General features: G+C 39.7%; 1 protein-coding gene across 4 annotated transcripts in view; it reads left to right on the top strand.

Moving 5' to 3' along the window:
• Positions 1-16921, top strand: part of CORIN (corin, serine peptidase) — a 125317-nt gene that overhangs the window by 52965 nt on the left and 55431 nt on the right. For 3 of the 4 annotated variants that reach the window (XM_017744346.1, XM_017744343.1, XM_017744345.1), the window contains one exon: positions 8957-9138. In XM_017744346.1, coding sequence (XP_017599835.1) covers positions 8957-9138 — 182 coding nt within the window. The remainder of the gene's footprint in view (positions 1-8956; positions 9139-16921) is intronic. The other variant, XM_017744344.1, reaches the window with a different exon arrangement.

Here is a 16921-nt window from a genome sequence, read left to right as displayed (position 1 = left end):
GGCCGGTTATTTTATTAATGAATATGTTATTGACTGATTACCTTCAGTCCTGTTGTTGCAATGATTTGCTCTGTGTATTATCTATTATAAGCTGTGGTTTATGGTTCCTAAGTTGGTATGCTAACTAGAGATCATAAGTCATTCTCCTGCACATGCAATATAATATTTCTTATCATTTTTGCAGCTGAAATAATTGTTTACAACTACTCTTAAAATTAGCATGGCTTTTTGTTAATGTTTGTTTGCTAATTTAATCTATCTTCTAGAAAACATGCTTTTCACAAAATAAAATTTATTTAATTTAACAAATTGCAATAATTGTAGGATAGGAACTTTCGGTAAAACCTTGCATTTTCATAAACCTTTTGGGAGTATTAACACTGATCGTTTCTTGTTGGACTGGTGTACCTGGGCTCACAACCAGAAACATACAGAGGAGGTAACATTTTATCTTAGTTTGGTAGATAGAACTCTTTTACTAGATATGAGTACGTCCTCTTGTGCAGCAATTAGTAAACAAAATGGTTTTGTATTGAAGCGTGGTTAAAGAATTCTCCAAGAATTTGTATATATTTTCTGCTCATGTTTAGCTTCTTTTAGTTCCCATCTTATTAACAAATAACTTATAAACCACCTGCACTCAAAACCTAATGAGAATTCAGTAAGTGGGGCATTCTTCCTCTCACAAGTTTGTCTCTTCTGTCAGAAGTTATTGTTGCCCTATTGAAGACCCCAGTGGCAAGCACCAGACTCACAGGCTGAGCAGGGCAGTCAAACTGGAATTGCAAGATTATGCAGGTGGGGAGGAAAGAAACTTCTCGAACTCCTCTGGCTGGGATCAGGACAAGCATTAAAGATGAATGAAACGCCTCAGGGACATTCTCAATTGAGATTTGAGTATCTCTAAGGATGGAGGTTTCACAACCCTTCTGGAGAACATGTTCCAGACTACTGTTTCATGATAGATAATGCTATATAAAATGCTAGTGGTGCTGAAAGAATCAGTATTATCCTGTTCTCCTGCTTGTTATTCCCCATCTCACGCATGTCTTTTCCATGTCCTGTCATGAGTATTCTTTCAGCTCCACGACAAATTGGATGTGGAAACTTATCTGAATTAAATTAGGAGTGACCGATGTTATCCATTGTGTAACAGCATGAAGTGATGTGCTGGCACAAAGAAGTAGGGAAGAGAGGTGGGGAGAGGTTCTGGAGCAAGCTGATGGCGGGTGGGACAGCTTCTTTAAATTGATGACATCTGCTTCTGCCAGATTTAAGTATTTGTGAAACAATTTTAATGTGAACTGGAAGTAGCATGATAATGGATTACAATGATTTTCTACTTGACAGAGAGGATCCTTGAATGTCAATGAGTGAGAGGTGTGTCTGTGATTCTTTAGGATTCCTGACAAGATGCAGCTCAGAAAGTTTTAACTTGGGCTGATTCTTGAGGTCTTCCTTTTGGCAATGCTCTCAAGTGCACAGGGAAACATGAGTTCTGGAAAACTGCATGAAATTAAGGGTACCTCTCACAGTCATCTGTGGAAATGGGAGACAGTTCTTTAGGTACAATATTGTTTTGGGTGCCTTTATTATCCTGATGATACAAATAGTTAGAACAGCTGTGCAGTGTATGATTTACTTCCAGTTAGTCCAGAATTCCTGTAGCAATACTGTGATTGAAATACTGGTGTGTGATATAGAGGACTTCTTTTTCACTGTGACAGCTTCTCTTTCCCAAGTGTGAATTTTGTTTGCTAAAATCAAAAAACCTCGTAACTTGGATTTTCAGGCATTTTAAGAGTTTGTTTCATTTTGGTTTTTTAAAGAAATTTCTATAGAGTAAACTAAATAAACAGTGCGTTCATCATTTGCATAATAAATACTAGGCAAGAATTTTCAGAAATTTGACTTCATTTAGGAGTCATTTTGGCAGACAGTACAAGATTGTAAAAATAGCTCATAATTGTAGCAATATTCTTAATAATACTTATTAAAACTGATTCATGGCTGAAATAAAGCTCTAATGAATTAATTTAGTGCCTCTCTCCCATTTTTACTGTTGTCTTTGAATCAAGTGATGGGATCAGTAAGACAAGTCGGGAAGGGCTGATTGCTTTAGTCAGGACAGATAATCCCAACTGATTATGGTCATTGTACAAAACACACTGAATAATTTTGATAGATTTTTTTTGTGGCAATAATTTCAATGCCATATTGAAAAATTTATTCTTCTGCTGTACAGTGTATACTTTAGGAGTTTCTGATTGTTATGGTATTATAAGCCCAACTTGTGATATATTGTGCTGTCATGGAAAGTGACTGAGGAGTTAGAGTGGATTTCTGAATTTTTTTCTTGCTGCTTCATAGAACCATACAATATCCCAGACTGGAAGGTACCCACAAGGATCATGAAAGTCCAGCTCCTGGTCCTGCACAGGACCATCCTGAAGAGTCACACCATGTGCCTGGGAGAATTGTCCAAATGCTTCTTGAGTTCTGTCAGGCTGGTGCTGTGACCACTTCCCTGGAGAGCCTGTTCCAGTGCCCAGCCACCCTCTGGGGCAAGAACCTTTTCCTGATACCCAACATAAACCTCTCCTGACTCAGCTCCATGCTGTTTCCTCGAGTCCTGTCACTGGTCACAAACTTGAAGAGATCGGTGCCTACCCCTCCAGTTCCTCTCATGAGGAAGTTGCGGACTGTGATGAGGTCTCCTCTCAGTCTCCTCTTCTCCACACTGAACAGACCAAGTGTCCTCAGTCTCTCTTCATATTGTTCCCCTCTAGACCCTTCACCATCTCTATTGCCCTCCTTTGGATGCTCTCTAATAGTTTAATAGCTTACATTTTGGCACCCAAAACTGCCCCCAGGACTCGAGGTGAGGCTGCCCCAGCGCACAGCAGAGCAGGACAATCCCCTGCCTCGCCTGGCTGGCGATGCTGTTCCTGATGTCCCCCAGGACACAGCTGGTCCTCCTGGCTGCCACAGTACACTGCTGACTCAGACGAGACTCCTTATTTTGGTCAAAATAATTTATCTGGGTTTTGTCTACAAAATAAATTATTACACTGACTAAAAATTCTAACTTGCATTGTAGAGACTGTATGTGTCCATTGTTAAGGATATCAACAGGCTTTGGCCACATTGTCTGAAGAGCATTTCTAGGCCTGAAAGAGATGTTAAATGACAGCATTTGATGTAGAAGATGTAAAATTCAACAGCACCTGCTGCTTCCTTTACTCATTTTTGGATGGAAAAGAAGAGTCTTTTTAATCTAATGGTATATCTGGATTTGTTCCCAGTTCCACTTTCACTGGAATCAGGAATTTATATTTCCTCCCTCTGTCTGAACAGCCTTCAGACTTCTGTGTGAGCTCTTTGTTAAGTACGGTACTCTTGGATGTCAGATGTGTTCTAAGACTTTTGCAAGTATAACTCTAGCCGTCTCTTTCCTGTTGCCATGAGACATGGCAACTATTAAGGAGTAGTTAATTTGACATGTAATTCTTAGAGAAAAAAATCTGTATGGACCCACAGAAGAGAGTCCAGCTTTTTCTTTTAATTTGGTTTTGACTCTTTTCTGTTCTCATAGCCTTTAAACAGATTGTTCTTCCATGCTGCAGGCACTCCATTTAGTATCTCCATATTTTTCTTTCTCATTGTGTAACCCAGGCTTTTTTCAGTCTCTTGGAAAGGGCCTTCCTCTTGTAGCTCATCTGTAATTGCCAGCTTCATGACAGCAAATGGGGCATCCATGAGTGTATGAGTGTATCTGTAAATCCTTATACTGAGTCCCTGTAGGGCAGATGAGTGGGCACCGACCCGCAGTTCAGCCAATTAATGTGAGGCCTTAATCTTGTCCAAACAGCTGCAACCATTATTCAGGCTCTCACCCCAGGGAATCTGAGCTGCTATGCCTTTTGCCGGGTTCACCTCTGAGTCCTTTTTTCTCCTTTAAGATATTAGATGTTTCTCAGACTGTGGTCCTATCCTTTTATAGGTTAGTTTTGCATCTTACACACAGGAACCTGCTTCGAGAAAACACTACATGCCCTTGAGCTAAAAACTAGGTGGGAGGTAATGCACCTAGCTCTGCTTTGAGTGTTACAAAGTGTTACATGGAATTGAGGCGCCATCCTTAAATGTTGCTATATGGATTCACTACAATTTTATCAAGTGAAATAACCACAAAAATCTAAAATAATCTTGCTTTCTTTTCAGATTTTATTTTTTGCAAAGAAGTAAACTTCAGATTTAAGCCCCCATCTAGAGACAAAATAGAAAATTCAAACTCTCAAATGAACTTGCAAGTTAGAGACAAAAACCAAACAATAAAAGATAAAAATGCCTAATTTTCTTGATTGTGGGAAAGTGAAACATTAGCAGCCAATTCATTTATAAATCCATGAATCAAGAAGCAATATTGAGGGGTTTATGAGTTTGTCTCATAAAACTCTGTCAGTGACTGGGCTGCTCTCCATGTTGGAGTACTGTGAGAGGGTACTGAGAAAGATTTCACAAGAATGATTGCTCTAGAAAACCGCCACCCTGAGTGTGTGTGTTTGCTCTGCTGTAGAAACTTATTTTTCTGACATTTATATTCTGTAGAAGTCTTTATTGTTAGAAAACCATGGAAAGGATTAAAGACAATTAGAACTCACAAAGGCTGGTGCGTGAGCTCATCACTTCAACTTGTTTGATTTCAGAGCTGTTGTTTTCTTCTTCCTATAATTACATCATGTTTCATTTTGTCCTTGTACTCATCCTCCCTGTCCCAGAAATCTCTCACAATTGTTTTACCAATTCCTTTATTTTGCCTCAGGCCTGAGATCTATCATCATTCTTAGCATGTGTGCCTATGAATGATACAGCAAAATATCCTACAGTTGCTTTTAACTTGGTTCAGTACCTGAATACAGCTTATTGTATGGCCACAGAAAAAGTTATCCTGAACAATTGAAGGGATGAAGCTTGGGAAAGAACAGTAATGAAAACCAGCAATAGCTGAATATGTTCATCAGTCTGCTATTCAGATTTTTATTTCTTTTGGTGCCTTACAGTTCTTAATGTTAGTATTTCTGTCCAGCTGAATTCACTGAAGTGTGGATTTTAAGTGTGGGGAAGCCAACCACAGAAATAAAAATATTTTCTTTCTTTCATCAAAATACATTTTCAGGAGTTCTTCTATTAATATCCTGAAGAGCAGAATCACACCCTAATATGTTATAACCTGCTTCTGTGCCTGCCACTGATGCTGAATCAGTTATGGTAAGATTGCCAAAGACCTGCCAGTTTATTTTTAAAACTATTGGTCTCCAAGTAGCTGTAAATAAGAATAATCAAGATAAAGACTTTAAATAATATTTTCATTCTCCAGCATATTAAGCAATATGTGCATACTAAACTTGATCATTATCCAGAAATATTTAAGTTATGGAGTACACATGACTCAGTATTGAAACCGGGCCAAATATTGCAGCAGTTGCTGGATAATCCCATGTTTTCTGATTTGTTAAAGCTTCTCTAGAGACTGCAAATTCTGCTTGGCTTATTAGATCACCATGCAGTTGTCTTTTAGAAGACCGGTAATTTCCAAATTATTACTGTTCTGTGGTAGGTTGACCCTGGCTGGTCACCAGGTGCCCTCCAAAGCTGCTCTGTTACTCCCCTCCTCAGCTGGACAGGGGAGAGAAAATAGAACAAAAGCCTCATAGATTGAGATACAGACAAGGAGAGATCACTCACCAACTACAGTCATAGGCAAAACAGACTCAGCTTGGGGTAAGAAATTTAATTCACTGCTAATCAAATCAGAGCAGGGTAATGAGAAAAGAAACTCCATATCTTAAAACACATTCCTCACGCCCCTCTCTTCTTCCTGCGTTAAACTTTGGTCATGAATTCTCTACGTCCTGCCCCCTCAGAGGTGCAGGGGGTGGGGAGTGTGGGCTGTGGTCAGTTCATCGCACGTTGTCACTGTCACTCCTTCCTTCTCAGGAGGAGGACTCCTCACACTCTTCCTCTGCTCCAGCATGGGGTCCCTCCTAAGTGACACCGTCCTCCATGAACTTCTCCAGTGTGAGTCCTTCCCATGGGCTGCAGGTCTTCATGAACTGCTCCAGTGTGGGGTCCCTCCCACAGTGTGCAGTCCTTCAGGCACAGGCTGCTCCCGTGAGGGTTCACCACAGGGTCACAAGAACTGCCAGCAAACCTGCTCCAGTGTGGGCTTCCCACAGCTTCCTTTGGGCATCCACCTGTTCCAGTGTGGGGTCCTCCAGGGGCTGCAGGTGAATATCTTCACCACCATGGACCTCCATGGGCTGCAGGGCACAGCTGCCTCATCGTGGGCTGCACCATGGGCTGCAGGGGAATCTCTGCTCCAGCGCCTGGAGCACCTCCTGCCCCTCCTGCTGCACTGACCTTGGTATCTACAGAATTGCTTCTTTCCCATATTTACACTCTTTTTCTCCTGGCTGCAGCTGCCTTTGCACAGTATTTTTTCCCTGCCTCCTCAAATATTACAGAGGTACAACTGCTGTCTCTGATGGGCTCAGCCTTGCCCAGTAGTGGGTCTGTCTTGGATCTGACTGGAATTGGCTCTTTCAGACAAAGGAGAAGCTTCTGGCAGCTTCTCACAGGAGCCACCCCTGTATCCCTTCTGCTATGAGAACCTTGCCATGAAAATCTGATATAGTATCCAAACATTTGCACTGCAGTGTATATTCAAATACTGGACTGCTTAATTTAAATAAATGAGGTGAACTTCTTGTATTTGTGGGTTTTTCTCATATAGATGTAAAGAATTCAATGTGCAGATACATCTTCCGAAAAAAATTACTTCCAACATTTTTGGAAGCTCTTTAACTATTATGCGTAAGTATAACACTGCATAGTTTTATTTTAATATAACTTTTTACTATTATTTTTAAAATTTCGATTGAAATGAATGTTCAGTATGTTGAAAGACCTTTGGAAACAAGGAGCCATATAGATGGAACTTTGCTATAGTTAAATTTTAAGAAATTGACATACACATAATACTATTGCCTGATTGCTAAATGTCAGGTTATAGCTGAAGTGCTTTGAAAGTTAATGATTCAGGTGTGGGTCAGGAAAAAAAGAAATCACTCCAAATACTCCAGACATGTGTGAAACTTCATCTGAGAGCCCTCAAGAACTCTTTATGATTCGTTTATTTGTTTGGGTTTTTTTCAAATAGCATTCTCATTCGTAGAAATCATGTGCAGATTGGCTAACTGTGGTAAACTCAAGTAGATCTCTGTCACAGACCTGGTAAATTCAAGTAATGTCCCTGCTAACACTTTTTTTGAGAACAAAAACTTACAAACTTAGCCGAATGTACTGTCTTCAAATGACTACTTGTGATCATCAGGTATGCTCCATTGCACCAGTGAATGAGGTAGAATCACTGCTTACAATACTTTTCACTGTAATTCAGTTTTGTAGCATGTTTTGTGTTTTTGTAAAAAATGAACAGAAAGTTAAATTAAACATATCAGATTGAATATAATAGAGGCTTACCACTCACCAACAGATCAAATCAATACTCCATTTTAGCTTTGTGACATCTTATTTCTCACAGATATTTAGAAACTCAAGTGCCTTCTGTAGTAAGTACAGCATTTCTTTCAGCATTTTGTGTATTAGGGAGCCTCTGTCAAACCAGAAGTGTTATTAGGATATTAGCTAAGAATGAAAAGCTAAAAAATGTCTGGAGACAGTCACTTGCCTTGTCAAATCCCCTTTATTTAAGGAGTTTCTCAAGCTCCAGACAGGAGGCAGTCATGGCTGCTTGACAGCTCTTGTGCCCTTTCTTTCTCTCCATATCAAACAGTCTCTGTAAAAACCAGAAGGGTTTTTAGCACATGTTTATCTGAAGAGCCTTTACAATTCAGATTAACTTAGTTTGCCAGTACAATGTGCAGAACTAATAAGTGGCAATTCTTCTGTCCATCAGTGGAACCATTCTTGGTTTTGTACACAGCCAGATAGGTGATCTTTGGTGCAAAAATTTTCTGTCTCTCAATAGATCACAATAAAAAAACCTGGTGGTGAAAAGTGCTGTTTTAGAACATATATGCTTCTTTCCAGGCAACAAGTAAGCTGCCATCCAGGAAACTGCAAGAGACAACTTTAGAGATAAATTCTTTGACTTGTTTCCAAGACAAGTTCAATACTTCAGCATGTGAAGTGCATTGTGTAAAAGCCCTTAGCATTACCTGGAGAATATATCTCTAAAGATACCTTTTTTGAAAAAGTGGCTCCAACCACTTTTTCCACCACTGTAATGAACTCAGTAACAACACTGGCAGCACAGTGTCTTTTTAGATACTAAGCAGAGAAAGGCAACCATACTGACTTCAGAATAGTTATGCAAGTGAGTATTTTGCTTTACACCAATCTCTTTGTTACCACTGTAGTCAGACAGCTCCAGCAGCTTTTTATTCCTTTCTTGTGGTCGCTGCCATGTCATACAGTTGCTAACAGTACCATGTTATTCTCTGTTACTGTAAAATGAAACACTAAGTTAGTCAATTTTTGGGTACTGTAGACTTTTTCAGTTCAAGCCACTTACTTGTGATTGAATATGGAATTCTAGCCATGGTTTTGAGATGGACAGGTACAACCTAGAGTCAGACATAAAGAGAAAGATGTATGTGGTGTACTAGGAAAAAGAGCTTTCTGTGGCATTATGAGTGGTTATGAATAAAGTAAAATTGAATTTGCTAAAGCCTAAGATATTCTGCAGTAATTTAGACAAACTGCAAAAGTTGTATTGAAAATTTAAGCACTCTAAGGGTATGGGTGCTGCTGTATAGAATGCAAACTTTGCTGAAAGCTCTTATTATTACTTTTTGCTCTGTTTAAAAAGTTTTCACAACATACTAAAGTAATAATAATAATTTTTGATTTTGTTCTCTCTTTTATTCAGTCAAGTACTCTTGCCCTGCAGGACATTTTGTGAGGCAGCAAAAGAAGGCTGTGAACCAGTCCTGGGTATGGTAAATGCTTCTTGGCCAGACTTCTTGAAGTGCTCTCAATTCCAAAACAAAACTGAGAATGACACCACTACAAGGAAATGCTTCTCACCACACCAAGGAAATGGAAAGCAGTGTATGTTCCCATTCTTAACCATTACACTGTGATTATGAGTTTTCACTTAATAATGTATTTTTTTCCTGTGTAGAAAAAGCTCTGGGTTGTAACTATTATTTCTTGTTCTGTTATTATGTTCCATCTTATTACTGTGATGGTAATTACAGTTTGCAGTGCTTTAATTATTTAGGCTGATTTTTTTCAGACTTGTGTTGATTCAAAGCCTTTTTATTTTACATCAAAATTTCTGAGCTGTTTCAAGGAAAGAAGGTTGGAGGAAAGTAATACGACCTGTTGACTTTCTATTTGCTAGCTCTAGCAAATACAGGTTTGTTATTTGGAACAGGAACCCGATACACAGGCCAAATTTCAAGCCTATCTCCTTTTTCCTTGCTGTAAAAATGATCCCAAAACTGATCAAGAGGTAAACTTCTCAAAAAGCATGGCCTTTACACACCCACACGTAAAGTCATAGAATCATTTAGCTTGGAAAAGATACTGAAGGTCATCCAGTCCAACTGTTAATTCAGCACTGCCAAATCCACCACTAAACCCTGTCCCTAAGCATCATGTCTACACGTTTTAGAAACCTTCAGGGATGGTGACTACACCACTTACCTTGGAAGCCTGTTCTGATGACTGACCAGCCTTCCCATGAAGAAATTTTTCCTACTATCAAATCTAAACCTCCCCTGGTGCTCCTTGAGGCTGTTTCCTCCTGTCATATTGTTTATTACTTGGGAGAAGAGACTGACTGCCACCTTTTTACAACCTCTTTTCAGGCAGTTGAAGAAAGTGATCAGGTCTCCCCTGAGCCTTTTTTTCTCCAGGCTAAACACCCCCAGCTCCCTTATCACTCTGCTGTCCTTCTCTGGACACACTCTAGCACCTCCGTGTCTTTCTTGTACTGAGGGGCCCAAACTAAACACAGGATTTGAGCTATGGCCTCACCAGTCCCGAGTACAGGGGGACAATCCTGCTGCCTACAGGGCCCTGGCCCTGCTGGCCACACTATTGCTGATACAGGCCAGGGTGCCATTGGCCTTCTTGGTCACCTGGGCACAGCTGGCTCATGTTCAGCCAGCTGTTGACCAGCATTCCCAGGTCATTTTCCACCAGTCAGCTTTCCAGCCAGTCTCTAAAAACAAGGCATTTCCATCTCCTCAGAGGTGCTGCTCTAAAGGCATATTTTTGAGGAGTCATGAAGTAAAGGAGGCTGTTGTCCACACCTAACTTCATCTGTGGGAAATTTTGTAATGGCTGAGGTAGGGGAAGATTCAAAAGATTGTGTCTTGTTGAAGTTGAATGATTTCCAGGAAATTTGAACAACGTCCACAAATGTTTATTATTGAGTCCTATGGTATTTTGTGCAAGTTTCTGTAGTGAAAGCCTCTGGGAGCTGTGTCTTAACTGTATGATAATAATATATGCTAAGTATGCTGAAAAAATTAGTCTAATGGATCTCTCCAAATTGGAACAGTAAGCAAGTAATTATAAAATGCATATTTTTTTTCCGTGCCTCAAATTCCCCATGTAAAAAGGGACTAAAAGTGTCCTTTAACTCACAGGGTTGTTGTAACCATATGTTTGTTGATGCCTTTGGTATCATAGGGGTTAACATAATAGAAATAAGGAGTACCTAATTTTGTCTTCATGGCAGGTTCAAATAATCAAGGTAAGAAGCTGTAGCATAAATAAATACGTAAGTGTGGTAAAGGCTTATATGTTGAATAGTAAGAATAATTAGCCATGAACAATGGGTGACTATCATATCATTAACTGAGCATGATCACAGAATGAGGTATAATTTTGAAAAAGCAACAGAATGTTAAAGACCTGGATTTCAGGCCTCTGTGGTACACAAACTGAATACAAGGCATAATATAAATATACCTGTTAAATTTTGACAAATTATAGCTGATTACAATGTTCAAAAGCTCCACCAAATCTAGATAGCTGAACTTAAATTAAGACAGAGGAGATTTCTCACTTACGAAACTTTCAAGTTTCAGAACATCCTGTGGCTAAAATAATGTATTTAGTACTGCTAGAGAAGAAGCTTTTTAGAATAGTGCCTGCCTGGTTAATTAATGTTCCATAATCTGTAGGGCAGGACTGGTATTTATCTGGTAGTGAACTGCAGGAATTACAGAGAAGTACACAGTAGAAGCTTGCTTTTTCTCACCAGGGGAAGAAATGTAGAGCCAGTTGTGAGATCTGCTGCTCCTACCTGGCAGACTGTGGGCACCCAGGCTATTTATTGTCAGTTCTGACATCCTGTTGTATAAAACAAAAGGGGTTTTTAAAATTAAATTTTTTGTTGTGAACTATTGGGCACAACGCTTGGATGTGAATGGTTTTCATGCAGAATGAGAGACTACAATTGAGCTGTCTTCCAGGACCTGCAGGGAGCCTACAAGAAAGATGGAGACAGGCTATTTACAAGAACACATAGTGATAGGACAAGGGGGAAAGGCTTCAAACTGAGAGTAGGTTTAGATTAGATATTAGGAAGAAAATCTTTGCTGTGAGGGTGCTGAGGCACTGGAACAGGTTGACCAGAGAAGCTGTGGATGCCCCATCCCTGGAAGTGTTCAGGGCCAGGTTGCATGGGGCTCTGAGCAACGTGGTCTAGTGGAAGGGGTCCTTGCCCATGCCAAGGGGGTTGGAATGAGATGATCTTTAAGGTCCCTTCCAAACCAAGCCCTTCTATGATTCTGGGATTTGATGACTATGGAGAATGTTTTTATTTTTATTTAAAAGAACGGTTCTAATGTGATTCCTCTGCAACTGAAAAAGGTAAGAGTTTGGGTTCACTAGGCTGCTTCTCCTACAGAAATATACTGTGCTGTTCTTGAATATTTATTTCTGCAGTTTGTATATTTGAAAGAATTTACTTCTCTGACCACAGTAGAATCAAACAGCTGAGGTTGATTCTCTGCTCTAATCCCTTTTTATCTAGTGCTCAGCACAAACTGCTCTTCACACTCTTCTAAGGGTTCAATTCCTGGAAATTTCAAGAGCATGTACTTGGCATATGACTGCTTATTTCTTAACTTTGTGGTTTCTTTTGGGGATTGGTGCCTCCAGATTACATGCAGTGAATCCTTCCCTGCCCACATATGCCTTGCATATAATTTGTTTTGTGTGATGTTGTAATTCTCTTTTGCATCTTTAGTTATATCTTGTGTTTATCAAAATTAAGGTCTGGCTGCTATACCTGTTTGTTCCAGAGATACTTGTACAGTGTCACTCAGACACCCCATCCCAAACAAAACCTTCTCTTGATTTCTCTTGTTTATTTTTGTCTGATTGTGGCTAAAAACTCCGTATCTTTCCCATTTTCTGAATTGAAGATTATCACTCCTCCAAAAAATCCTTGAATGTCATATGGCTTTCCAAGCCCAGTTGGAGAAAATATCCTTGAGTCATGTTCCAGTTAGAATTCAGAGCATTTATCCTGGGGACAATTACCAGTTTTCCTGAAGAATGTTTATCATTTAGAATACGGATTATCTAGTGGATACATACTGGTTCATGTGTCGTAGCTAATATTTATCTCTTTGTCTAAAAGTTATCTCCACAAGCATTGCAAATTGAGTGCACAATATCACTATGGGGAATCTATTATGAAATATGTTCCTGTTGTGAACACAGATGTACTGATTGTACTGGAAAATCCAAGTCGTGCCATTATAGTAAAAACATCTGAATGCAAAATGACTGAGTCACTCAGTCATTCTCTGCAGGTCTGAAGGCTAATGTCCTTCAGATTGATACTTGTTTACACTACTGACAAGTGAATACTCAGTAGATGAGAAAATCAGCTACTCTAAAAGTAGCTGTAAGAATTTATCTTTTGAGATTTAAGGTAGGTAGTTGAACTAGTTTCACAGGTCTAATGAGTTGTGAGCACGTAAAGGAGTGAGCACGAGGCATCATCAGTCATTCATTTCACATGAAACCAATAATGCATTCTGGGGGGAAGAAATCACAAAAACCTTCCTGAGGGCTGTTATTCATATCCCTACTCACAGAAACATTTCAGCTCTGTTTTTCACTCTCTCTCTCAACTGACACTGTCTATTATGTTATTTTATTTGCTTTGACCAGCCAACATAACTTTTGCTGTTAAACCCATGGCGGAAAAAACCCAGTAGCTTGAATGAGAAGTTAACTAACACAATAATCTGACTTAAATTAACATGGTAATGCACTGTGCGTGGGTTCGTGAAAGGGTAGCTGCGTTTCCCTGAAACATCCCTGGCTATGGGATCGTTGCGGTGGGTACAGCACTCCAGCAAGCTTGCTCCTTTCACCCGCGCGGCTGTTGGCACAGATCTCACACACACACCCAAGCCGGACTGCTCAGCATTACCAGAGGCAAAGAGTCAGGAGGGCTCTCCTGTATGGCATTTCCACGGACGATGTTTATCGCATCCTGCCGCCAAAGCAGACCAGAGACGGAAGATGGCGAACACACAGTGTCCAGGGTTTATGTATGGGAGCAGGGCAAGCATCAGGACCAATAGTCTGAGGGCACAGGGGCGGTACACAGGCGGGACTAGGGAATGGGAGCCAATGGGGAAGGTCTGGGGGTGTGCAGCGTAGCAAGTCCGCCTGGCACCACAAAACCTGATGGGAGAGTCTTTTCCTTTCTCACCATGAGGTCAGGGGGTGTTCTTGAATCTCGCAATTGGTCCACCAGCAGGCCTCTGCTATTTCGGGGCTCCTTGGCCCCTCAGCCATCACAATTTTTTGCTCAGTCACCTCAACAACATGGAGCTCTCGAAAGAGCCCTGAAGTTATTCTCCTGTTAATTTGAGTTGTAAAATGCTTTCAGAAGGAGCAGTGAATATGATGCTTCTACTGTTTATACAACAAAACTATGTAAATTTATGTATAGAATTGACAGACATTGTTCACTTTTGTATTTTTGCTAAAGAGGCATTATGAATGAATGTCTCTTTCTGTTAAAAAAGTGGTGCACAAGTGGCCTGAATTGCACTTCATCGCCATGAGATTTTGGGTTGGAAGGGACCTTAAAAATCATCTTATTCCAACCCCCCTGGCATGGGCAGGCACACCTTCCACTAGACCGGGTCACTCAGGGACCCATCCAATCTGACCTTGAACACTTCCAGGGATGAGGCATCCGCTTCTCTGGACAACCTGCTCTCATGCCTCACCACCCTCACAGTAAAGATTTTCTTCCTAATATCTAATCTAAATCTACTCTCTCTCAGTTTGAAGCCCTTCCTCTTGTCCTAGCATGTAGCCACATGCTCGTGTAAAAAGTTCCTCTCCATCTTTCTTGTATTGGAAGACTGCAATTAAGCCACCCCTCCCTTCATTCACACCGGTATTAATTGAGAGAATTATCTTTGAAGAATAACTTTGAGTAGAGAATTCAAATACCTGATTGCAACAGGTATTTATTTTTCTATAGGCAATGTAATTATATTCATCCAGTAGACAATTTTTTTGTGAAAAAGCTTTTAAAATCAGGAAGACACTATCTTTCTTGTGTACCCTTGCATTTACTTAATACAGTGAAATGGATACAGAGATGATTTGTGTATGCGTAACATTGATGCTGAAGGGCTGAAAAACCAGCAATAGTGGAATAATTTTTTGAGGGAAACAAAATGTTATTCAGGATTGTTGTGGTGTTTCATGTGAAGAAACACAGCTGAAAAAGCTATTTCGACTACCGAGTCACTCTTTAATTCTGTTGATCCTGCATTATATTTTGTTGTGTTCTCTGGTTTTTATTTTCCTATTCTGTTTGTATTACTGTTTTTTGCCTGTTTCTTTTCCAGCTTGAAGTTTCTTATGTGGCCTTTTTAGGCTGCATCACTTGAATGAAAGAAAAAGGTCTTTTGTCCTCTTTCTCCCACAGGGTTTTGCATCCTAAGGAAATAGAGAAATGAACAATTACCTGGGGGTAAGGAGTCGCCAGCTTTTCTAATTCCGTGGTTGTGGTCATAGTATCAAAACTTTCTAGAATTGACAGCAACAAGATACATACACTGTATTGCAGGGTACATACATGGTGTAGGGAGCAGGTGATGAAAATTTGGAAGTGAGAGAATACAGGGATTCCTCTGTGCTCCACTGTGCTGTTATGACTATATTGGGTAAGAGAAAAAGTCCATCTGTCTTATAATTCGGACTCCAAAATCTGACAAAATCAAATGCCCAGAAAAGGAGAACAGGGCAAGACTATGTGGCAGTACTTTTCCAAATACTACTGCATTTTCCATCTGTTTGAGATTCAAGGATTTTTCTGTAATTTGTGACCTGCCATAGATTTTTATTCTATTAATGTGTCCCTTTGTTACATGGGTCTATGTATGTTTTAGCATCCACAGTATCATGTTCTAGAATGTTACAGCTTGTCAGTGCATTGCATGAAGAGCACTGCCTTTTGGTTTTAATACCTCTTAGTTCTTCCATAGCATTAGACAGTAAATGCGGTCTCCTCTTCTCTTTGAAAAAAAATTGGCATCACTTTTCATTGTCATTTTCACAGTTACAGAATGCCTTATCTGCTGCTATACCTTGAAATGCAGCCAGGTGTCAATCTTGAGGATGGTAAAATAATATGTTTATTTCAGTATGTGCTCTCTGCAGCTTTCCAGGGACCTTTCCACATAATCTTCTATAGATGACATTCCAGTAATCTAGCTGGAAAAACAACACATAAATGGTCTTCCCTCCTCAAAGACACTTTTGATAGCACACCAGATAGATAAAATAAAGCACTTTTTGCTGCCAGTGTTGTTTAGTCTGGGATTTTGGAAGCTATTCCAGATTATAAACCTTTCTGGGTAAGGACTAAAACAAGCAAGTTTCTCTATCAGCAAGGATTGCTTCTGTTTTATTTGGCTCATTTTACATAGAATTTTTAATTCTTCAGGAGTTTTGGTGTGTGTGTATTCGTATGATTTTAGTAATAAATGTGTGAATTATTTACAGAGGTATCAGTAATTAACATTTCCCAGCATAGTTCTTTAGAATAACACCTTTGCCATTTGTAATGATTTTGAGTGGAATGGTCCATATTTTTCCTATTTCAAATATCTATTTCAGGCATTATTTCTTCTTTTGCTGCTGCTTTCTTTAAAATAGTCCCCACATTTCTGAGTATGCAGCCCGTGTTCAAGAAAGTCTTATGAATGGCTGTGTAACTAAATCCACTGGGTTTCTGATCAAATACCAAAATGTAACATTCAACTGAAGTGTTTGTTTTACAGCATTAGATAAGGCTTTTATAATTTCCATTAAAACCTGACCTTTGGAGGTATGATGGAATGGTCATCCTACTGAAAGCTTCTTGCACAAGCTTGGTAGAAAGCAGAAATTGCATTCATTGGAGGTACTGTTCACAGTGTGTGTGCTCTCCTTGCCCTGAGCACTGCACTGACTGGGCCAAACATATGCAGTCATTACCTATTAGAAGACTGCAAGAGGTGAGATTAAAGTTTCTAAAAATTCCTTCTGATTGCTGCTGGATGCTAAAACTGAGATAAAGAAAACTAATTTCACTCTTCCTCTTGTTTTTTTGTATAACATACAAGATAAACAGGAAAATGCTCCCTTTAGGTATGAAGAAATGAAGAAGTGGTTTGGGGTAGTAGCAGATGTAGATGTATTAAGCAGATAAATTTGTATTAAGGAGGCAGAGTCAGGATGACTTACAAGTGCTTCAACACACTTTTGTTCACAGCCCAGAAATGAATATGGGATGCCAGAATCTTTGCTCTTCTGATCTGTAAGAAAAATATTCAGATATTCC

The sequence above is a fragment of the Corvus brachyrhynchos genome, unplaced genomic scaffold, assembly GCF_000691975.1.
Source record: "Corvus brachyrhynchos isolate BGI_N302 unplaced genomic scaffold, ASM69197v1 scaffold17, whole genome shotgun sequence".
NCBI classification, from domain to species: Eukaryota; Metazoa; Chordata; class Aves; order Passeriformes; family Corvidae; genus Corvus; species Corvus brachyrhynchos.
This window is presented reverse-complemented; position numbering and strand designations above follow the sequence as displayed.